Here is a 24,588-nt window from a genome sequence, read left to right as displayed (position 1 = left end):
AGAGGAAAAGATCACTTACAACCTTTTTTTTTTCTTCCTTTTTTTTTTTTTAATGCACATGAAGTTTTATTTGAGCTCAAAGGGGTGTAATTTTACATCCTGGTTTTTCATGTAATATATTGCAAGAAAATGTGATGGTATTACACATTAGATGTGAGGACCCAGTTTTTTTTTTTTTTTTCCATTTTTAATTTTTTTGGTCACACTGCACGGCTTGCAGGATCTTCGTTTGAACCCGGGCCCAGGGCAGTGAAAGAAAGCTCCGAGTCCTAACAACTAGATGGCCAGGGAATTCCCGTGAGGTCCCACTTTTGTGATTATTCCTCATTCATCCATTGCAAAGATTGCCCTCCTGGTATGAGGCAGATACTGCCCTGGCAGTGCAGGCTGTTGGGTTCCAAAGTTCAGTGGGAGAGAATTTACTCAGGGCTAGCCTTGCTCTATGGAGGTCACCTGCTCAAGTGCCCTGCCCCAAGAGCTCAGAATGGCTACATCTCCATCAGAACCACCAGTAGCCCCTAAAGATAAATTTTACTCACATAGAAAATGACCACCAATTCCAGTACCAAAAGGCTCGATAAAGAATTGGGAAAATATATCAATAAATTGTCAGAATGTACTCAAGAATGGGTAGAAATATAAATAAATCAAAAAATATATAAATAGATCAAAGAATGAATAAATAGATCTTTCTTGTCCAGCCTTCCAAAAGTAGGGCCAGAAATCAGCATTCAGATTTTGTTCGCTTCCTTTGTAGCACTTAAAATTCATAGCAGTTACAGCTTGCAGTTAAGTCATTTGTCTGTTTACTGGCTACATTTTTGTTTTCCCCCAGTAGACTGGAGGCTTTATGAGGCCAGGAACTGTGTCTCTTTTGGTCTTGATGACTGTTTTCCTAAATAATCTCTCAGCAGGTATTTGTTGCATACTTCAGCAAATGATTAAATTTAGTTCTGAGAGTGATTGTTTTTTTGGTGTTCTGAGAGGTGCCCCTTATAGGTGAATTCTTGGTAAACAGTGTTGAGGGAGGGTCTCCTTACAGTTCCAGAGACTACAGGATGCTGCATAATAGAGAAGGAGGAACAGTGGAGGACACACCTGTGTTAGGATGAGGGCAGGAGTAAAGGAGGGCACTGACAGGGTTTCCTGGAGCTTTGTGTTTTGAATAATGCCTGTTTGTCTTTTCTGTGTAGTGAGTGTTACTCCACTCTGGGCAGACTTTGCCTAAGTTTCATAAATTTTAATTGGCTTTTTCAGGAGAATAAAGGCAGCCCCCGTTGATGACTGAAAATGACAAAGCATCCACCTAACAGACGAGGAATCAGCTTTGAAGTGGGAGCCCAGTTGGAAGCCCGGGACCGATTAAAAAACTGGTACTTTTACATTTTTCTGTTAATTAAATCCCTTCAGTAAAGGACTTTTGCCAGCACTGATAAAGAGGGGTAGCCTGGGCTTTTCTGTAGTGTTTTCCTGCTCCTTGACTCTTGGAAGGTGGAAGGAGACTTAAGTCTAGAGCTGTGGAATGTCCTTTGTCTTTGCTGCTGGGATCCCTGTGTCAGGGGACCATCCTGTTATATTTGTTTCCCTTCTCTGCCTGTTCATCTGAAGGAGTTATGGGAAGAAGAAGCAGGAGTGGCTGCAGGGAAGGGAAGATTAATAGTGGCAGCTCTCTTGCTCTTGGCTGCCTGTCTGAAAGATCAGGGATGGAAGAATGAAGAAAAGGGGTTAGATTGGAACAGCTTGTGTGTTGTGAACAAGTCCTGTTTTCTGGATGTGTTGTTGTACAGTTGAAACTCAGTCATCACATTTTAGGGATGATTAGATTCAGAGGCTGAGAGGTTGTAGTCCCGAATTTGTCATTGACTTGTGACCTCTGGCTGGTAATTAACCACTTTGAGCATCAGCTTCCTCTATAAATGTGGGTACTAATAATATTGACCTCACAGACTTTTTTCTGAGAATCAAATAGGATATGTTGGAAAAGGCCTTATAAACTGTAAAATGATGGTTGTTGTTGAGGATATCCTAGAATTTAGTCATTTGTTAATGATTAAGGTGAAAGTGGGAGTTTCAGAACTCAAACCTTTCTGTGAATTTTCATAAGGAAGAGTATAGTGCTCTTGAGGGCTATCTCAAAATAGGCTGACCAGCTCCTGGGGTGTAGAAAGAGAAGATGGGAAGGGAAGCAGGGGAAATGCCTGGGGTAGAAAGTGTCTCTGCTGCCTTTTGGGGCTGAGAGATTTGATATAAAAATTAGAGACACTTTGAACACCTAGTTGTTTTTAGGCTGTTTGTATTTCTGTAATTATTTCCCTTTTTTGGTCCCTCAGTATTTTTTTTTTTTTTTTTTTTTTTTTTGCGGTATGTGGGCCTCTCACTGCTGTGGCCTCTCCCGTTAGGGAGCACAGGCTCCGGACGCGCAGGCTCAGCGGCCATGGCTCACGGGCCCAGCCGCTCCGCGGCATGTGGGATCTTCCCAGACTGGGGCATGAACCCGTGTCCCCTGCATCGGCAGGCGGACTCTCAACCACTGCGCCACCAGGGAAGCCCCTCAGTATTTTTTTAAGGCAGCTTAATCAAGAGAAAGAATTGCTTTTAGATTTGGGGGAAAAAAATAAAATATAGAAAAAGTTTAAAAGTACAGCTAACTATAAAATAATCTGTGTACTTATCACTTGGAATTACTGAATATTAACACTTCTATTTTACTTATATTTAAAAAAATAAAGGACATAAAACGTTTCTGGTATAATGGAAGTACCTTTTATACCCTTCCCAATTCAAATTCCCCTCCTGCATTCCTTAGAGGCAACGAGCGTCCTGTAGTTAGTTCTGTCCATGTTTTACATTTTTACTGTATGTATCCATAAATAATACTAGTTAGCATCACTTTGGATATTTTAAAAAAATTCCTATAAGTGATCTCATTGTTTGTTTCTCTCCTGTATTTCATGTTTTTGTGATTTACCCATATTGATATGACATATTCCTCCTAATTTCTTATTTATTTCTTTATTTTTGGCTGCGTTGGGTCTTCATTAATGCATGTGGGCTTTCTCTAGTTGCGGAGAGGCTACTCTTCGTTGCGGTGTGTGGGCTTCTCATTGCAGTGGCTTCTCGTTGTGGAGCATGGGCTGTAGGCGTGTGGGCTCAGTAGTTGTGGCCGTGGGCTCTAGAGTGCAGGCTCATTAGTTGTGGTGCATGGGCTTAGTTGCTCCGCAGCATGTGGGATCTTCCTGGACCAGGGCTCAAACCTGTGTCCCCTGCATTGGCAGGTGGATTCTTAACCACTGAACCACCAGGGAGGTCCTGTGTGCAAGTTTCTATGTGGACATAACTTTTCAACTCATTTGGGTAAATACTAAAGAGTGTGATTACTGGATCATATGGTATGAGTATGTTTAATTCTGCAAGAAACTACCAAATTGTCTTTCAAAGTGGCTGTACCATTTGGCATTTCTACCACCTAGGAATGAGAGTACATGTTGTTCCACATCCTTGACAGTATTTGGTGTTGTCAGTGTGTTGGGTTTTGGCCATTAAAATAGGTATCTTGTTATTTGAATTTGCGATTCTCTATTGAAATATGTCGAATATATTTCATATACTTATTTGCCATCTGTATATTTCTTTGGTGAGGTGTCTGTTAAGGTCTTTTGTCCATCTTTTAATTGGTTGGTTGTTGCTTTTCTTTTTTTGTTGGTTATTCTTATTGTTGAGTTTTAAGAGTTCTTCGTATACTTTGGATAACAGTTCTTTACCAGATGTTTCTTTTGTAAGTATATGGGATTTAAGGCCATGAGACTGGGTGAGCTTTCTAGGGCTGCACTGTCCAAAAAAGTAGCCACTAGCCACAAGTAGCTATTTACATAAAATTAATTCAGTTCCTTAGTCACCCTAGGCACATTTCCAGTGCTCAGTGGCTAGTGGCTACTGTATTGGAGAATGGAGACATAGAAAATTTCCACTGAGAAGGTTCCATTGGACAGTGCTGATTTAGGGAGTCAATATAGATAAAAAGGAGGATTGAGCCCTGGTGCCTTCCGGTGTCTAGATGTTAGCAGATGAAGAGGAACCAGTTTCTTTAACTGGGAAGGAGTGACTGTTGAGGCAGGAGGAAATCCATGGAGGTGTCTAGAGCAGCGGTCCCCAACCTTTTTGGCACCAGGGACCGGTTTCGTGGCAGACAATTTTTCCACAGACCCGGGTCCGGGAGGGAGCGATGGTTCAGGTGGTAATGGGAGCAATGGGGAGTGGCAGATAAAGCTTCACTCGCCAGTCTGCCACTCACCTCCTGCTGTGCAGCCCAGTCCCTAACAGGCTGCGGACGGTAACGGGGCGGGGGAGGGGTGGGGGGGACATAACCCCTGCTCTAGAGGACAAGTGGAAAAGGTGTTTCAAGAAGCAGGGAGTAGGGCTTCCCTGGTGGTGCAGTGGTTGAGAGTCCGCCTGCCGATGCAGGGGACACGGGTTCGTGCCCTGGTCCGGGAAGATCCCACATGCCACGGAGCAGCTGGGTCTGTGAGCCATGGCCGCTGAGCCTGCGCGTCCGGAGCCTGTGCTCCGCGACGGGAGAGGCCACAACAGTGAGAGGCCCGCGTACCGCAAAAAAAAAAAAAAAAAAAAGAAGCAGGGAGTAATCACTTCAATCTTGTGATGCTGGTGGGTCACATAAAATGAGGATTGAGTGACTGTTGACTTGGTTACATCAAGGTTGTGGATGACCTTGACAAGAATTGTTTTAATGGAGCAGTGGGGACAAAAACTGATTGGCATGCGTTCAAGGAAAACAGGAGAGAAGGAACTGTGGTGTGATGCAAAGTGGGAGGAATTGGCCATTGATAGGAGCAGATAGTTCATTTATTATAAGGGGAAGAGGGAAACTGGGTATATAGGTAGAGATGAAGGTTTACTTGTAGAGTTGGTGATGGGAGCATGTGTTTTTTTGTATTTTCAAATTGAGGTATAATTTACAAACAGTAAAATTCACTCTTTTCAGCGTACAATTCCATGAAGTTTGCCAGACTCATACAGTCATGCATGCATGCACCACCATAATCAAAATGTAGCATTTTTATCACCCCACAAAATTGACTTGCGTTCATTTGTAGTCAACCTCTCCTGCAGCCTCCAGCCCTTGTCATCTACTGATCCGTCCTCTGTCCATATAGTTTTGCCTTTTCCAGAATGTCATATAAATGGAGTCATGCAATATGTAGCCTTTTAAGTTTGGCTTCTTTCACTTACAGTGCATTTGAGATTCATCCATATTTTTGTATGAATCAGTAGTTCCTTTTATTGCTGAGTAGAATTAAATCATATGGATGTATAGTTTATCTATTTACCTGTTTGAAGAAATGAATTGTTTCCAGTTTTTGGTGAATATGAATGAACATGAATACAGGTTTTGTGAGAACGTAAGTTTTCATTTCTCTTGGATAAATATCAAGGTGTGATTGCTGGGTCATATGTTAAGTGTGTGTTTGACTTGATGAGAAACTGCTGAACTGTTTTCCAGTGTGGCTGTTCCATTTTGCATTTCCACCAGCAAAGTATGAGAGTCCCAGTTGCTCTGTATCTTTGCCAGCCCTTAGGGATTCTTTTGTTTCCCTCTTTTTTAGTTTTTATTTTTAAAATTGAGATATAATTTACATATCATTCACTCCTTTAAAGCATACAAATCAGTGGTTTTTAGTATATTCACAAAGTTGTACAACCATCACCACTCTCTGATTCCAGAACATTTTCATCACCCCAAAAAGAAACCTCATATCTATTAGCAGTCACTTCCCTTAGTTCTCTCCAGCCCTAGGCAACCACTAATATACTTTCTGTCTCTGTAGATTTGCCTATTGTGGGCATTTCATAGAAACCAAATCAAATAATACATGTTCCTTTGTGACTGGCTTCTTTCACTTAACATGGTATTTTCAACATTCATTTGTGTTATAGCATATATAACATTCTTTCTCATGGATGAATAATATTCTATATATGGATATACCATATTTTGTTTATCCATTCATCAGTTGAATAAATATTTGTATCATTTTCGCTTTTTGGCTATTGTGAATAATGCTGTTATGAGCATTTGTGTATGAGTTTGAGTGTGGACCTCTGTTTTCATATCTCTTGGATATCTACCTTGGATATCTACCTAAGAGTGAAATTGATGGGTAATATGGTAATTTGCCTGTTTAAGCTTATGAGGAACTGCAAACTGTTTTCCGCAGCAGGTGTACCATTTTACATTCCCACCAGCAGTGGGAATTCTTTTTTGATTGTTTTTACTTTTTAAGTGAAATAAGTAAAATCTTCAGCTGAGATCTTGGTCTTGGGTTTGAGGAAAGAAGATAAGGTATGCAATACCGTTTAGGAGAGTGAAGAGGGATAGGATGTGAGAAATGTGGTAGGATTGCTGGTGCCCTCAAGTGCTACTAAGGTCCACTGGAAGTTGGTGGTCATGAAGTTTTTCTGATAAGCTTCAGTAAGCTTTTTACCTTAGAATAGTTTTAGATTTACAGAAAAATTCCAAAGAAAATACACAGAGTTCCCATCTGTATGTACACCCAGTATTTTTCTTTTTCTTTCTTTTTTCTTTCTTCCTTCCTTCCTTCCTTCCCTCTTCTCTTCTCTTCTCTTCTCTTCTTCTTCTCTCTCTCTCTCTTGTCCCCCTCCCTCCTTTCCCTCCCTCCCTCCCTTCCTTCCTTCCTTTCTGGCTGCATTGGATCTTTGTTGCTGCACGCGAGCTCTTCTCTAGTTGCAGCGAGTGGGGGCTACTCTTCGTTGCAGTGCGCGGGCTTCTCATTGCAGTGGCTTCTCTTGTTGGGGAGCACGGGCTCTAGGCGCGTGGGCTTCAGTAGTTGTGGCACGCAGGCTCAGTAGCTGTGGCTCGCAGGCTCTAGAACGCAGGCTCAGTAGTTGTGGCACACGGGCTTAGTTGCTCGTGGCATGTGGGATCTTCCCAGACCAGGGCTCGAACCCGTGTCCCCTGCATTGGTAGGCAGATTCTTAACCACTGTGCCACCAGGGAAGTCCTGTATTAGTTTTTAGATTTTCCTTGTTTTTGATGATTTTATTTATATCAGTATGGACTCAGACATTTATTTTAGACTTTGGGTATAATCCAGTACTACTTTATTTATTTTGTTGCTCCTGTTTTTATATTGGGAGCTCTTTCATTTGGCACTTTTGTCCTTTTGATGTACTCCCATCATAACTTCGTGTTTAACACTTCCTTATTTCTGGCACTACAAAATATCCCAGGCTCATCTTGTGTATATTTCCTGCCCTAGTCTGAGAATCAGCTGTTTCTCCAAAGAGCCTTGGTTTCTTTTATTGGAAAATGGTATTAGATGCTGAGATCTGGGCTCTAGGTATGTCCCTTGCTACTGAGGGGTCACTGCTTCTAGGTTCTGGATGATGATGATTTTGAGTAAAAGATAAAAACAGACAAGTTATACAGAACCCAACAGGCAAAACCTTTAGAGGCCCGTTGGAGCCTCCTTGGCTCCTCTCTTCCACTCCATCACCTAGGACATCAGCTCATCCTGTCAGATCCACCTGCAGAATCTATCCTGACTCTGACACTGGCTGCCACCTTCACCCTCCTACTGTGGTCCAGGCTCCCATTGTGGATCTTGTGAACCGCAGCAGTGGCTGCCTAACTGGTCTCCTGCGTCCTTCTGGACTCCTCCTCTTCAGGCTCTTTTCCACTCAGCAGCCAGTGGTAGGCCCTGGAATTTTAAAAAACTTTTTTGATAATGATTTTTATGGCAGTTTACAGTTGTAAAACATTGAATTAAGAAGAGAGAAAAGATACTACTCCTTAAAAGTGTTTATTTTTTGAAATATTTCTTTCTTTAGGCTGTGCCGGGTCTTAATTGTGTCACGTGAGATTTTAGTTTCGGCATGCATGTGGAATCTAGTTCCCTGACCAGGGATCGAACCCAGGCCCCCTGCATTGGGAGCCTGGAGTCTTACTCACTGGGTCACCAGGGAAATCCCCAAAATGTTTATTTTTAAAGAACTTTTGTAGAGCTATAATTTATTTTAGAGTACACATATTTTATGTGTGTAGCTTGATGAACTTTTATACATGGATATAGCTGTGTAATCACCCAGATTAAGAAATAGACATTCTGGGCACCTCAGAAGACTGTTATTCCCATACCCAGTCACACAGCCCCCCTTACCCCCAGGGGAAACACTATTTGTGGCCATGCATTTAAAGTGAGACCCATCAGGGACTTCTCTGGTGGTCCAGCGGTTAAGGCTCTGTGCTTCCAATGCAGGGGGCTTGGGTTCCATCCCTGGTTGGGGAACTAAGATCCCACATGCCGCACGGGGCTGCCAAGAAAAAAAAAAAGAAAAAGGAAAATAAAGTGAGACCCATCACCGTGTGTGTATTCTCCAGCATAATCAGCTGCCTGGGTGCAGGAGTGGAGAATGTGGAGATTCTGATTTGCCTACAGTTGGGGTTTGTCCAGGCAGGTATGATGGAGGGCAAGAGGGGCCAGGGAGTTGAGGGTATATGCAAGGAAGTGAGATTAAAGGATAAGATTTCCAGGATGAGACTGAAGTGTGAGAGCAGGCAGAAGGGACAGCGTGAGCAAAAAGAGTTCAAAGAATATGTTGTGTTCTCAGAGTCTGGAGAGGGGACAGATCAGGAGTGGTGGGAGACTGGGCTAAAAAGGAAGATTTTAAGCAGGAGAGAGACATGGTCAGATCCCTTGTAGGAACAGAAAAGTGGTGGTGTTTATTCAGTCACCAAACATTTATTGAGTGTCTCTGTATCTGGTCCTTTGCCAGTACTGGTAGAGGGGTATAGGAGTTAACCTGGATGTACTGACTATTCAATTGTGAGAAATGATCAGCTTAGAGAGGAGAGATGAATTCAAGACATTTCCTGAGTTAGAAGTGCCCGATGTTGATTAATAGAAGTGGTGAAGGGGTAGGAAAAGAGTTAAGGCATCCAAAACAGCACAGTTTTTCTGCAGCTTAATAGTCAGCCCTTTGTTTTACACTAAATACAATTTCCATCTCCATCCCCTCTCCACAAAGGCTGGAGATGGCTTAGAATGTTACTTTTGTGCATAGAAGTCGTTTGCTTCTGGTGTGTGCCCTGAGCCAGGAATAGAGAGGTACACTCTGATTCTTGAACTAAATGATTGCTGTATGTTTGCAGAAAGGCTCTTTATATAGGGAAGAATCTGGAAGCAGCCTGAATGCCCAACCCTTGGGGGAAAGTTTAGGCAAATTATGGGCTACCACCGGGTAGACCATTAGGTAGCTAACACAAAAGATACCTCTGTGGACCCATGTTACTACAAGCATGTTTGCATGTGAAGTCAGGTTGAGAGCAGAAGATTCTTCACTGGGTTTAGTGAGGAGATTTGGATACTGATCTTGGTTATGCCTCTTCCTAGTCACTCGCTTTGAGCCTCCATTTCCAGAAATGTAAAATGGGTGCAGTGATAGTAACAGTTCCTTAAGCCCTCATGGGATGGTGGTAAAGATCCTGTGAGATACCTTATGTAAAGGCAGTTTATAACCCCTAGAGTAAACTACACACATTGGTTATTAGTAGCCATGTGAGTGAATGCTGACCGGTTGGAGTAGGAAATCAGAGGGAAATTGTTGTCCTTTCTGTTCCTCTTTTTCCCCCTGTAACATTTCTTCAGTTTATATTTTTGGTGTGTATGTGGGGGGACCAAACAGATTTCTGCCAGCACTGTCTAGCTGTTCTAATTTAAGCATGTGCAGAGTGTGCGGTGTTGGGCAGCTTAATTTTGCACAGAAGCAGCCAAGACTCTGAGCAGCAAGCCTTCCTGGGACTTGAGGTCATATATTGTGGACAAGCCAATGTTGTATTTCTGTGTCAGACCTGGACTATTCTTTGCCTTTCTGGACATGCAGGTGGAGTTATTCCCTTTTATTTGGTGTGGGTTTCACTGTCCCACAGCCCTCTCCTTTCCTTGGTGGAGCCCTGGGGGAGGCTGGCTTATCTGGTAGTTTAGAGTAGTGTGTCTCAAACTCAAAAAAACATAGGGACTGGTGCCTCCAACCTATGTACTATCTGTGGATCCAACTTTTAGTAGCATTGGGGCAAAATGCTACTATGTTAGTTATTTATTGCTGTGTAACAAATTTTCTCAAAATCTAGTGGCCTAAAACAACACCAAATATTATCCTTTCAGTGTGTGGATCAGGAATTCAGGAGCAGCCTAATGGAGGGTTCTAAGTCGAAGTCTTATGTTTGTCTTAAGCTGGTGCTAGTTGCTGGTGGGAGACTTCTGGTTGCACGTGGACCTCTCCATAGGGCATCTAAAATGTTCTCGTGACACCACACCTGGCTTCCCCCAGAATGGGGAACCCAAGAAGCAGCAGTGCTTTGTGTGTGTGTATGTGTGTTAAAATATACATAACATAAGGTTTACCATTTTAACCATTTTAAGTGTATAGTTCAGTGACATTAAGTGCATTCATATTGTTGTATAACCATCACCATCACCCATCTCCAGAACTAGGTATGTATGTATGTATTTAAAGTGTAGTTGATGTACAGTATTATATAAGTTAAAGGTATACAATATAGTGATTCACAATTTTTAAAGGTTATGGTCCATTTGTAGTTATTATAAAATATTGGCTATATTCCCTATGTTGTCAGAACTTTTTCATCTTCCCAAATGGAAACTCTGTACATATTAAACAGTAACTCCTCATTCTCTTCCCCCACCAGCCCCTAGCAACCACCATCCTACTTTTTGTTTCTATGAATTTGACTACTCTAAATCATGCAGTATTTGTCCTTTTGTGATTATTTCATTAGTATAATGTTTTCAAGGTTCATCTATGTTGTAGGGTATATATAAGAATTTTATATTTTTTAAGGCTGAATAATATTCCATTGTGTGAACATATCACATTTTGTTTATCCATTCATCTGTCGATGGACACTTGGATTGCTTCCACTTTTTGGCTGTTATGGATAATGCTGCTATGAACATTGATATACAGATAACTGTTTGAGTCCCTGCTTTCGATTCTTTTGGGTGTTTGCCCAGAAGTGTAGAATTGCAGCACTTTTTATGACCCAGACTTGAAGTCCTCCACCATCACTTCTGCCACATTCTATTTGTTAGGAATGAGGCCACATTCAAGGGAAGGATAATTAGTCTCCACTTTTGGAGGGAAGGAGTGTCAAATTTGCAGATGTCTTTTAAAACCACTACAGCTACCTTTTGAGAGTGATCATATAATGCCAGGTTAATAGCAAACACACACTGAAATTCTTTAGTAGTACTTGATTATATGGTGGTCATCTTGATCGGTGCATCTCAACCTTTTTCATGTTGTTGCTCACCTGTAATCCACTTGTGGCATCTCAGCTGGGAAGCTCTAATAAAGATGGTTTAGATTATGAAAAAGCACAATAAAACATTCCTTAAGGAGACCTTGTGGACCACCAGCTCTGTGTTCACTAACACCCAGTGGTCCGTGGAATCCATAAGGTTCCTGCATAGTTCTCTACACAGAGTTGCTGTTTCTTTTCTCACCTTCAGTTTCCTGTACTTCCTGTACTTCCTTTGTGCTTCTCTTCCTCTGTACCTATGCTGATTTACTTACATTACACCCTCTCCCAGAAACACTCTTCAGTCTCATTGCCTCCTTCATCACCTGGAAAATGCCTATTCATCTTTCAGGATTGAGTCAAGTGTCTGCTTCTCACTAGTTGACTTGGCCCTCCTTCCTCAGCCTCCTTCCTCTCCCCCTCTACCTTAGAACTAGCCTTCTGCTCCTTGGTACCCTATTCTACCTTAAGTAGTCGTCTGTAGTTGCACCTGTGATGCTTTATTACAATTATTTGTGTGTATAGTTATACATTTATTCCTCCTGAGGATACTGCAGTAAGAGATAGATGTCTTTAGGGGTGTCTATAATATCCTGGGGAAGCAGGCCATGTAAACATAAACAAGTAAACAGAGGAACAAATGAAGTAATTACAGATTGGGTCGAATGTTATTTATGAAGGAAGCAAGCAGGAAACTGACACAGATTGGAAGGAGAAGGGGGCTACTTGAGATAGTCAGGGATTCTGAGGCTGCAGGAGGGTAAGGCTGTTTCCTGGGAAGAGTGGGCAGGGGAAAGTGATTCAGGTGAAGTGAACAGACCCGGTATGGGAAGGTAGTATATGTCTGAGGAAATGAAAGGCCCTGTGTGCCGTGTAACATTGTCTTCCTGCCTCTGTCAGCTGTTGTGATCACATGACTTTATAGATTTTGCCGTGTATTTCCAAACGCTGGTACACTTCCTGGCCTAGAGTGGGTACTCAGAAAATGTCAGGGGAATTGATGAATTTCTCCTTCTGTAATTTTTGTCATTCTCCTTGTGTCTTTACATTTGATTGGCTACACTGCCCTTCTGTGGCTTCTTGGTTTAGTGACCAGTTATACCACTTGCTTAAGATAAGGTCACCATAGTAACCTAATTTACTATGAAGTTTAGGTTATCCGACCTTTCCAAGTTGAATTTTATTTTATTTATTTATTTTTTGGCTGTGCCGCATGTCTTACGGGATCTTAGTTTCCCAACCAGGGATTGAACCCAGGACATGGCAGTGAAAGCACCAAATCCTAACCACTAGACCACCAGGGAACTCCCCCAGGTTAAATTTTATTTATTTATTTTAATTTTTTTTCTGCAAGTTTTTTAGTTTTCTTTTTCTTTTTTGAATTAAATTTATTTTCTTTATTTTTTAATTTTTTTTTATTTTCTTTATTTATTTTTGGTTGCATTGGGTCTTCGTTGGTGTGCCCGGGCTTTCTCTAGTTGCAGCGGGCGGGGGCTACTCTTTCTTGTGGTGCACAGGCTTCTCATTGTGGTGGCTTCTCTTTTTTATATTTAATTAATTAATTAATTTATTTATTTATGGCTGTGTTGGGTCTTCGTTTCTGTGCGAGGGCTTTCTATAGTTGCGGCAAGTGGGGGCCACTCCTCATTGCGGTGCGCGGGCCTCTCACTATCGCGGCCTCTCTTGCTGCGGAGCACAGGCTCCAGACGCACAGGCTCAGTAATTGTGGCTCACGGGGCTAGTTGCTCCGCGGCATGTGGGATCCTCCCAGACCAGGGCTCGAACCCGTGTCCCCTGCATTGGCAGGCAGATTCTCAACCACTGTGCCACCAGGGAAGCCCGTGGTGGCTTCTCTTGTTGTGGAGCACGGGCTCTAGAGCACAGGCTTAGTAGTTGTGGCACACGGTCTTAGTTGCTCCGCGGCATGTGGGATCTTCCCGGACCAGGGCTTGAATCCATGTTCCCTGCATTGGCAGGTGGATTCTTAACCACTATGTCACCAGGGAAGTCCTCCTACCATTGTTTCTTGTTTCTTGTTTCTGTTTTTTTTTTTTTTTTGCGGTACGCGGGCCTCTCACTGTTGTGGCCTCTCCCGTTGCGGAGCACAGGCTCCGGACGCGCAGGCTCAGCGGCCATGGCTCACGGGCCCAGCCGCTCCGCGGCATGTGGGATCTTCCCGGACCGGGGCACGAACCCATGTCCCCTGCATCGGCAGGCGGACTCTCAACACTGTGCCACCAGGGAAGCCCCATTGTTTCTTTATTTAATATTTAAGCAAAAGCAAATATACTGTATATTCTTATTTTCCTCTTTTGTAACACAGAAAGTATAAGATATGCATGATTTTGTAGCTTGACTTTTTAAAATTTGGAAATCTTTGTCAATTCATAGTTCGTTCTCATTTTTTTTTACAGCTGCATAATATTCTGTTTTGTGGATGTGCCAAGCAGCATATAAATCTAAGAACCATGAAGCTACTGGTTGATATCAGCCCATTAAATATTTTTCAAAACTTTTAATTAAAAGTATGTTTTTTTGCTTATACAGGTATTTTGTGACTAAATCCTTGTAAAAATTACAACCACAAGCAAAAGTCTCTTGGCTATTCCCAATCCCTCTCTCCTCCCCAGAGCTAAGTTTTATTTCAGTTTGGTTTTTAATGTCTGCTCCTTTCTGGCTAGTATTTCCATTAGAAATGTGACTCCCAGCTGCAATGTTAGTTTGGAAACTAGAGTCTCATCAGTAGCTGTTAGTTAATGTTGAAGCTGGAAATTTTGTCTCCCCTTTTCTGTCTATACATGTATACAGATTCCATTCACATCTCTTTTTTTTTTTTTTTTTTTTGCGGTACGCAGGCCTCTCACTGTTGTGGCCTCTCCCGTTGCGGAGCACAGGCTCCGGACGCGCAGGCTCAGCGGCCATGGCTCACGGGCCCAGCCGTTGCGCGGCATGTGGGATCTTCCTGGTCCGGGGCACGAACCCGTGTCCCCTGCATCGGCAGGCGGACTCTCAACCACTGTGCCACCAGGGAAGCCCCACATCTCCTCTTTTGTTAACCTTGCTGCATCTTCTCCAGCTTCCTTTATGGTTGTTCCAGTATTTGGGTTGAACCAGATAAAATTACCTTTTTTTTTTTTTTTTTTTGCGGTACACGGGCCTCTCACTGTTGTGGCCTCTCCCGTTGCAGAGCACAGGCTCCGGATGTGCAGGCTCAGCGGCCATGGCTCACGGGCCCAGCCGCTCCGTGGCACGTGGGATTTTCCCGGACCAGGGCACGAACCCGTGTCCCCTGCATTGGCAGGCGGACTCTCAACCACTGCGCCACCAGGGAAGCTCAAAATTACTATTTTTGTCAGTAAAGAGCAGTTGATTATAAGCTGTTTCATGTGGTTCCACCATGTATTTTTTTTTAATGTAGTTTTGTTTTTTTTCTTAATTTTATTGGAGTATAGTTGATTTACAATGTTGTGTTGGTTTCAGGTGTACAGCAAAGTGATTCCGATTTTCATATCATATATTCATTCTTTTTTGGATTCTTTTCTCATACAGGTTATCACAGAATATTGAGTAGAGTTCCCTGTGCTATGCAGTAGGTCCTTGTTGGTTCTAGTAGTTTTTTTTTAATAAAAATTTTTTATACAGTTTTTAAAGGTTACTTTCCATTTATAGTTATTACAGAATATTGACTATATTCACTGTGTTGTACAGTACATCCTTGAGCCTATCTTACACCCAGTAGTTTGTGCCTCCCACTCTCCCATCCCTATATTTCCCCTCCCCCTACCCATACCACTAGTTTGTTCTCTGTATTTGTGAGTCTGCTTCTTTTTTATTATATTCACTACTTTGTTGTATTTTTTAGATTCCACATGTAAGTGATATCATGCAATATTTTTGTCTCTGTCTGACTTATTTCACTTAGCATAATGCCCTTCAAGTCCATCCACGTTGCTGCAGATGGCAAAATTTCATTCCTTTTTTTTCTTTAATATATTTATTTATTTATTTTTGGCTGCATTGGGTCTTCATTGCTGCATGCAGGCTTTCTCTAGTTGCAGTGAGCAGGGACCACTCTTCGTTGCGGTGCACGGGCTTCTCGTTGTGGTGTCTTCTCTTGTTGCATAGCACGGGCTCTAGGCATCCAGGCTTCAGTAGTTGTGGCACACAGGCTCAGTATTAGTGGCACGCGGGCTCTAGAGTGCGTGCTCAGTAGTTGTGGCGCACAAGCTTAGCTGCTCCACAGCATGTGGGATCTTCCCAGACCAGAGCTTGAACTCATGTCCCCTGCATTGGCAGGTGGATTCTTAACCACTGCGCCAGCAGGGAAGTCCCTCGTTCCTTTTTTATGGTGAGTAGTAGTCCATTGTATATATATATACACACCATATATTCTTTATCCATGCATCTGTTTTTTTTTTTAATTTTTTAAAAAATATTTATTTATATATTTAGGTTGCACCAGGTCTTAGTTGCAGCAGGCGGACTCCTTAGTGTGGCATGTGAACTCTTAGTTGCAGCATGCATATGGGGTCTAGTTCCCGGACCAGGGATCGAACCCGGGCCCCCTGCATTGGGAGCGTGGAGTCTTGCCCACTGTACCACCAGGGAAGTCCCTCATCTGTTTTTTTAAAAATAAATATTTTATTTATTTATTCTTTTTTTTGACTGTGCTGTGCGGCTTGTTGGATCTTAGTTCCCACACCAGGGATTGAACCTGGGGCACGGCATTGAAAGTGCTGAGTCTTAACCACTGGACCACCAGGGAACTCCCTCCATTCCTCTGTTGATGAACACTTAGATTGCTTCCATACCTTGGCAATTGTAAATAATGCTGCTGTGAACATTGGGGTACATGTATCTTTTTGAATTAGTGGGTTTTTTTTGGATATATACGCAGTAGTGGAATCGCTGGGTCATGTGGTAGTTCCATTTTTAGTATTTTGAGAAACCTCCATACTGTTTTCCACAGTGGCTGCACCAATTTACATTCCCATCAGTAGTGTACAAGGGTTCTCTTTTCTCTACATCCTCGCCAACATTTGTTATTTGTGTTCTTTTTGATGATAGCCATTCTGACAGGTGTGAGGTGATAGCTCATTGTTATTTTGATTTGCATTTACTTGATGATTAGCCATGCTGAGCATCTTTTCATGTGCCTGTTGCCCATCTGCATTTCCTCTTTGGGAGAATGTCTATCCACAGAGTAGTTTTGTTTTTTTTTTTCCCCACAGAGTAGTTTTAAAACTTAGTTGGAAAAACAAACAAACAAACAAACAAAAACTTAGTTGGTGTCTGGTTCTTCTCAAGGGCAGGGGCCAGAACCACATACATTTTATAATTTATTCCAAGACCTGGAATTGACTGGCTAGATCAAAGTCACTTAATAACGTTCTGTTGGCTGATGAATCTGAGCTGTCCCCAAGGCAGCTGTGCAGTTGTGAGCCACCAAGTCTTACTGGGTTGATCTCTAAGATCAACTGCTTGTCTTTTTCTGTGAAATGGCAGTTGGGTTTCCCCATCCACAATGAGTGACTTGTATCCTTGTCACACTTTAGAGAAGTAGGGAGAACAACCTTCTTCTTAGGAAAACTTACTGACCCCTTGGTTATTCTTGATCCTCCTGGAGAGATTTGTGTAGTCTGCAGACAGTGGGATGCCTGTGCCTGTGAAGTTTTTGAACAAGGGAGTAGCTTTTGGCTAGCTAAGGGCCCAGAGGTCCTTCATACTCTGAGTGTGCGCAGTGGAGTTACTGGCCTAGCATTTTGCAGTTATTTCTGTGGGTCCAGACTTACCAGACTTTTAGAAGGCACTGACCAAGTGCAAATTCAAAAGAATTTGGGGTTGTACTGAGGTGCCAACTTTTTATTTTGCCAAATAAGGATATTTAAAATAAATATCTAATTATATATTTTATATTTAATACATGCTCATGGTACAACATTCAAAACAAACAAAAGGATATATATTGAATAAAATAAGTCTCATACTTCCTCTCCAGTTCCTTAACTATCCAGTTCCCCTCCCAAGAGGCAAACCGGGTTGCTTGATCATCCTTCCAGAGATAGCCCACGCATTTAAAAACAGGTACGAATGTATTGGCTCTCTCCCCTCCCCCAAATGAATGGTAGTGCATTCAATACCGTTTCGCATCTTGAGTTGTTCCCCCCCCCACACCTTTCTTAGAGATCTTTAAAAATCAGTACATAGAGAGCTGCCTTATTCTTTTTAATGGCTGCATAATGTTAGTAAGGATTAAAAACAATTACCATTGTTTTAATTTCAAAAGTATATTTAAGCACCAAAAAATTAGAAAGAATGTGATCTTAGTATAAAGGAAAGTTCTATAAATTAAATAAATTTAGTTCTGTGAAAAATTAATTCTGCACGTATTTCCAAAGACCTGTTTGAAAACTATAGCTAGAGATAGTAAACCACTAAAGAAAGGGCTTTGAATAGGAGTGAGTTAGGGAGGCTTACTAGTCTCTGGTAGGCTGAGTGAATGAGAGGGCAAGAGGAATGCAGTTGAGATATCCGTATCCTTCTCCTCATTTTATAGGGAGGAATAGACTTAGGGAAGCCTCTTTTATGTCCTACAATTGTACTACTCAGTTCACGAGATCGTACAATTAGCTAGTCTGTTGTCAAGATAGCTTATATTTAGTCAAGATAGCTTATATTTATGGCAGCTGTGTGTAAGTTGGATTGGAGTAGGGGGACTAGTTTCAGGGCTGTTTATTCCTTTTGTTAATATTTTTTGAGCAATTAATGTATGCATAATACCATTAGGAATTTTGAAAAGCATACCCTGTCAGTCCTGTGTGAGAAATACCCACATGAAGTGATTGGGGCCTGAACTTGGAGAGTGACTGAAATTGGAATGGGTAGCTGAAGTCTGAGAGCTTTGGGTTTGAAGAACTGACAAGACACTCGACCTTTGGGAAGAATAGGGAGAATAGAATTCATTTGCTGAATGTTTATTGAATGCCCAGTATCTGCAACCTTCTGTGGTTAGTTAACTCCAAGTGTACTGCCTTAGCAGATACTAGTCTAGGGTTGAAGAGGACACAGTGTACAGATGACACAAGAAAGCAGGCCTTTTCATTTAGGTAGCACATATTTATTAGGACAGTAGGGTACTAAGTGTTAGATGTAAGAAGAAGGAAATGGTGCATGTCCAAGTTGTAGGGAGACAATAACGAATAGGTAGAGTGTAAACTTTCTCAATCTCGAATAGCATTCTGATTAATACAAGTGTATTTAAGAGAACAATTGCATATTTATTTTTCTTTATTTTTAACCATTTATTTATTTTTGGAATGAGCAATACATTTATACGGTTGAAAAATGAAAAAGTATTAAAAGGTATACTGCAAAAGGTCTCCATCCCACTTTTGCCCCTCCCTGCCGCTATACCCAGTTCCCCTCTTGTATCAGTCAAGTTTAATGCTGGAAACAGAAACCATTCTGGGTACTTGAACCACAAAAGGATTTAACACAAGAAATTGGCTACTTACAAAATTGTTGGAAGAGTTGGAGGAGTGGGACCCAAGAGGGCTGCCCTTAGAGTATAAATTTGAAGGACCCACCACTGGAGCTGTGATCTGGAGGTCAGGAATTCACTACTGCTACTGCCACCCCCACCATTGCTGCTTGACACTCAAGAAGCCAGTGACTAGACATTAGACCCTTGCCACTGTAGACCAGCATGTCAGTAGCACCTGGGAGCTTGTTTAAAGCTCTTAGACCTTAGCTCCATCGACTGAATCAGAATCTGCATTTTAACAAGATCCTCTGATGATTTGCATTGCATGAAAGTTTGAGAGGTCCTGCACTGGAGCACTGCGTCTGGCCGCTACAGTTGCTTCCAAATCCACAGGTCTCCATGACCTTGATTGCCAATTGTAAGGGAGTCAAGCAAATGTAGTTGTTGGTTTTCCCAACTCTCAATCTAGAAGAGTGGATTGGATATTGAAAGAGCCCATCTAGTGAACTGACCATACTTCCACAAGTAACCAGTGTTAGTTTCTTGTGTATTCTTCTAGATGTTTTATGCATATTTAAGCATGTATGAATATATATATTCTTTTTCATCTTGTTAAAAAAATAAGCAGTAGCTTACTTACCATACACAGTGTTCTGCACCTTGCTCTTTTCATTTAATAGTTCATCATGGGAGAGCTTTCCATATCATGACATAGAGCCATCTTCTTTTTAACAACTTCATAGTATTCCAATATATAGCTAACAAAATTCTTAAAATTCTGAAAATTGAGACTAACACAATCTGGGCTGCATGGTCATTTGAATTTTTTAACACGTAAAATATAATCTAGTTGTTAAATGCTTGCTTCCTGCCTCCTTTGTGCTTGGGTCTTGTGTATATGTCATCTTGTTTAACTTGCACTACAACACAGTGTGTTGGGTATCCTTCTTCCACTTTACATGAAGGAACTCAGGCTCTGAAAGGTTAATTTAATCGCAGACTAAGGAATATCCTGGATAGGATTTGAACCCCAGGTCTGTTAGCCTTCATAATTTTCAATTTGACACAATGACACAGAACCTCTAAATGATAGGCTTTATTTAGTACTTTGAGACCTACTCCTTTGGGAAGAGGTTTGGAAGGGTATCATTTTGATTATTTTGGGTGGGTATTAAAGGCATTTAATTTTCTTTTTTTTTCCTGACTCAGGTATCCAGCTCACATAGAAGATATTGATTACGAAGAAGGAAAAGTACTCATCCATTTCAAGCGTTGGAACCATCGTTATGATGAATGGTTCTGCTGGGACAGTCCTTATTTACGCCCTTTAGAGAAAATACAGCTGAGGAAAGAGGGCTTACATGAAGAGGAAGGATCATCTGTGAGTAACAAATCTGGGTAATTCAGTAATGAGTGGGGTCAGCCATTAGGTACTTTATGTTCCAGCCTTTGATGTTTGGTGTGAAAGTCTGTAGCAGCTGGGGACCATCCTTATTTAGGCTTGTAGTGCAACTCTGAGATCTCCATGGCCCCGGGTGGGGGCGGGGGGTTGTTGAAGAATCTCAGCTGTCATCTGTTTGTATGACGTGATTGATTTGACAGCTCATAAACTAACTTGGTTGAGACTGCATTGATGATGAATGGGGACTTTCTCTCTCTCCTTTACACCACTGTGTCCCTTTAGATCATTTAGTAAGCTCATCTGCTGTCTGATCATTTATTCAGCAATCATTCCATGTGGAGCACTGTGCTAGCCTCATATTAAGGTCTTTTATAAGACCTTGAAGAATATTCATTCTTCAAAATGTAGCAATGCAAACTGTGTGCTGGGAAAACAGTATGAAATATTAATGGTGAATGAGTGCCTCCTTTGTCAAAAGACCCTTTAAAAGTGTAGATGGCATTAGGTGGCATGATTGCTGCTTCCCGTAAGATGAAGTAGACTCTCTCCTTCCAGCTTGTGTAGTTGGTGTGTTCCCTGGTGGTCCTGGGCTCTTAGACTCACTTTCAGGGATAGGATAGGATTATCATTGGTGCTGTGCTATGGCTGTCCAGAACTCTTAAAATGGCAAAAGTCTGTGTCTAGCCCTTTTGTTTTGGCTCCCAATGCTGAACAGCAGAAACATCTTCCTCCATCCCAGTAGCCATCTCCCCTTCCTGCCCTTGTCAATTTCAGCTTCTTTTATGAATTCTGTTACTATGTATGTCCTATGAAATTGGATTGGTAACAGGATCTTTTTTGTTTTTTAATATTTTTTAGGAATTTCAAATAAATGAGCAGGTCCTTGCTTGCTGGTCTGATTGTCGTTTTTACCCAGCCAGAGTCACTGCTGTTAACAAGGATGGTAAGGCATTTGAGTTGTAATTGTTTTTACTCTTGACTTAGGGGTGAGTTTGTAATATTGGAGTTTGAGAGTATATTTTCAGTATGTATTTATTGCCTAGGAATCCTCTCTCTTTAAGTTAATTACTCTGTCAGGAGTTAGGAAGAAATTATAAATGGAGAGAAAGGTAGGTTAAAGAGGGGGAGTTTGGTTCTTTGCCTTCTAAAACAGTCATGGTTCATCTGTCACTCTGCTGGGAAGTGTGTAGGTTCTTGCTGTCTAGGAGTTCCTAATATAATAGATGAAATAAGTCCCTAATATTCCTTTTAGTTATTTGTGAACAGCCTAGAAATGAAGCAAACAGCAAACTTTTCTTAAAAATGTGCTTTGTGGATGCAAGGTGATTGAGAGTGGTCTGTAGTATCAGAGTTACTAGTTGAAATTGGGGTACTGGGATTTAGCGCACTGAGCTGGAATGCCTTTGCCAGAATTTAGAACATGTGAGGAGTCAGGACCGGGAACATGTCCCAAAGAGGCTCATTTTGCTAATAAAGGCAAGAGAAGAGGAGGGTTATGAAGGTAATATGTGTGGTCAGCATCCTGACACACAGAGAACACACTGGGGGTTCAAGTGATACCTGTTTTCCTTTTTTTAACATTTTCTACCAAGATGTTTGTGGTATGTCCACGATTCCTGCAGTGAATGTTTAGGGCAAACAGACCTCTTAGTACCAGTGTTAGGGGTGACTCTAAGGCCACATTGATTTTTCATTCAATGAAGTTATTTAAGTATTTATTCAGCACTCTGCTGGACTTCGGGGTGACCAAGAAGTTTTGTCTGAGAATGGGTTGAAATGGTCAAAAATGAACATACATTTGCATGTAGCAGAAATTTTAGTTCCTCTCTTGCTACATTCACCCCACCCCCAGTCCCGGCAGCTATTAGACCAGTGTGGGTTGACAGATGTAGGTTATCCTTAAACCACAGTTCTTTTACCACAGGTCTCCAAAGCAAGGTTGTATCTTCTAAGTTGTCTAAACAATTACTGATCCTCCTGTTCATGGATTAAGTCTTTTTGGATAGTCCCTTGTTTCCCTAAGTTACTTTATAAGCCAGTGTTCAAAATAAAATCCTGTTACTATTTTTCATATGTTTCACTTTAACCTAAAAATTTATTTTAAAGGAAAGCTTACATGTTATTAAACTGCTTTAAATCCTTTTAGTAAAAGACATAGTTTATTATATCAAACACTCATTAAATACAATTTATAGGTCCATTTTTATTAAAATGGTGACTGATCTCACTTAATATGGGGAAAATCAAGTCAAACTCATAGAAGAAAAAGCTACAAGGATATACTGTACAGCACAGGTAATATAGCCAATATATATTTTTAATAAATTTATTTTATTTATTTTTGGCTGCATTGGGTCTTCATTGTTGGACGCGGGCTTTCTCTAGTTGTGGCGAGTGGGGCCACTCTTCGATGCGATGCGCGGGCTTCTCATCATGGTGGCTTCTCCTGTTGCAGAGCACGGGCTCTAGGCACGTGGACTTCAGTAGTTGTAGAACGTGGGCTCAGTAGTTGTGGCTCGCGGGCTCTAGATGGCAGGCTCAGCAGCTGTGGTGCACAGGCTTTGTTGCTCCGCAGCATGTGAGATCTTCCCGGACTAGGCCTCGAACCCGTGTCCCCTGCACTGGCAGGCAGATTCTTAACCACTGCGCCACCAGGGAAGCCCTAGGTCTGAAATCTTTTGAAGTGATCATTTAAGGACTAAAAGTCATTGGCCGAATTATTGGCCGTAGTTAATTAAGGTTTTTAAATGTCTTTTAAACTTTGGCAACCAGAGCTTTGCAAGTTGTTTTAAAAAATCTTTGCAGTTTATTTCCTCCATGAGCTAAAATTATAGGAGGGAGAGTCTTGAGGTAATTTGTTCCTACAATGGTCATTTGCTACCCTAATATATTAGTTCTGTAAGCTTCAAATTCTGTTCAGTGAATTTTAGTTAACTGGAGGACATTGAAAATGAGTGGGTATTTTTGGGAGAACCTGTTTTCCCCAGAGTTCTTGAGTCTGAAGTCCTGTATTATGCTGCCATCCTTTCTGGTTCTTGAGATTAATTGGAAGAGGGAGGAGAAGGAGGGACATGGGGGAGGGGCAATCCTGAAAGTTAATGGAACCAGCTGTGTGGCATTAATGCTACCTCGTGAACTGCGAAGGAAAGCTAGCCTTTGTGGGTGCTCACATCTGTGCCTGATTTTGAGATAAAAAAATGACTCTTAGGTGCTGCCTTTGGGTTAGGTTTAATCCAGGGGAGCTGGCAGTTTCTAGCTCATGATTTATTCTAGTAATTCAGTTGCAGGGTTGGGAGGGACAATGCTGGACTCTAATTTCACTCTTTCTCTGGTTAGTAGGGGCCACCACGGCTTAATGGTGCTGTGAGAAGAACCTCTGCAGGCAAGGTGGTGCCTTTATTTCCTGTAAAAGTTATTCTGTCTTTTTGGTGCTGCTAGGAGGAGGCTGGGGATATAGTGAAGTCACTTTCTATAGCTTCATCTTGGGAAGGCTTGGTCTGATTTTTCTGCCGTGCTTAACCTCCTTGATGGTTTTGCTGAGGCTGAGCATTGACTGAGCAGGCTGGTGGGTAGTGGCCCTAGCCAGAGTGGAGAGCACTGGCTGCTGGCATTGGGAATCTGGCATGACTGAATCACAACCAGATAGCAACTTTTATTTTTTATTTTATTTAATTATTTTTTTGCAGCAATAAACTTGACATGTTTATTAATTAAACTTTCACTTAAATTAAAAAAGTGCGTAGAAAATAAACATGTTTTAAAACTCCCTTTTTTTACAACTATGTACACGTTTTACTTTTACATTCAATCTTTCGTTGACAGCTTTCAGCACTATTATTTTTTGCACTATTAAAGTATTTTCCTTCATCCCTGTCACAGGGAGTTAACACTGATGGACTTTAGACACACTTTTTCTTTTTTTTCCTCTCTTTTTCTCTAAGCAGAAGCTTGGAAGAAAACAAGGAAAAAAAAACCCCAAAAGATCTGTTTTACATGAATAAGTTGTCAAGAAATGTCTTATTTCTAGAAAAGAAGCTTGTCATCCGTTGAGTTTTTGGTAGCAACTTTCAGTTTCTTTTTTTTTTTTTTTTTTTTGCGGTACGCGGGCCTCTCACTGTTGTGGCCTCTCCTGTTGCGGAACACAGGCTCCGGACGCGCAGGCCCAGCAGCCATGGCCCATGGACCCAGCTGCTCCGCGGCATGTGGGGTCTTCCCGGACCGGGGCATGAACCTGTGTCCCCTGCATCGGCAGGCGGACTCTCAACCACTGCGCCACCAGGGAAGCCCCAGAGTTTCTTAAGGGAGTTATTTAGCACTTGGAAACTGGGGAGAGCAATGCCATGTTAT

At 41.8% G+C, this 24,588-nt stretch overlaps 1 protein-coding gene across 3 annotated transcripts in view; it reads left to right on the top strand.

Moving 5' to 3' along the window:
- PHF20 (PHD finger protein 20) overlaps positions 1 to 24,588 on the top strand; it is a 133,111-nt gene that overhangs the window by 19,131 nt on the left and 89,392 nt on the right. Inside the window, exons 1-4 of one of the 3 annotated variants that reach the window (XM_060122868.1) lie at positions 1,347 to 1,373; positions 17,355 to 17,440; positions 20,049 to 20,220; positions 21,100 to 21,184. Coding sequence is in view for 1 of the 3 variants with exons in the window: in XM_060122866.1 (XP_059978849.1) it covers positions 1,291 to 1,373; positions 20,049 to 20,220; positions 21,100 to 21,184 (340 nt within the window). In the remaining 2 variants the exon portion in view is untranslated. Of the gene's footprint in view, positions 1 to 1,257; positions 1,374 to 17,354; positions 17,441 to 20,048; positions 20,221 to 21,099; positions 21,185 to 24,588 lie in introns of those variants that run through there. The other 2 variants (XM_060122866.1, XM_060122867.1) reach the window with 2 other exon arrangements.

Source organism: Lagenorhynchus albirostris, chromosome 15, assembly GCF_949774975.1.
Source record: "Lagenorhynchus albirostris chromosome 15, mLagAlb1.1, whole genome shotgun sequence".
Taxonomy (NCBI): Eukaryota; Metazoa; Chordata; class Mammalia; order Artiodactyla; family Delphinidae; genus Lagenorhynchus; species Lagenorhynchus albirostris.
This window is presented reverse-complemented; position numbering and strand designations above follow the sequence as displayed.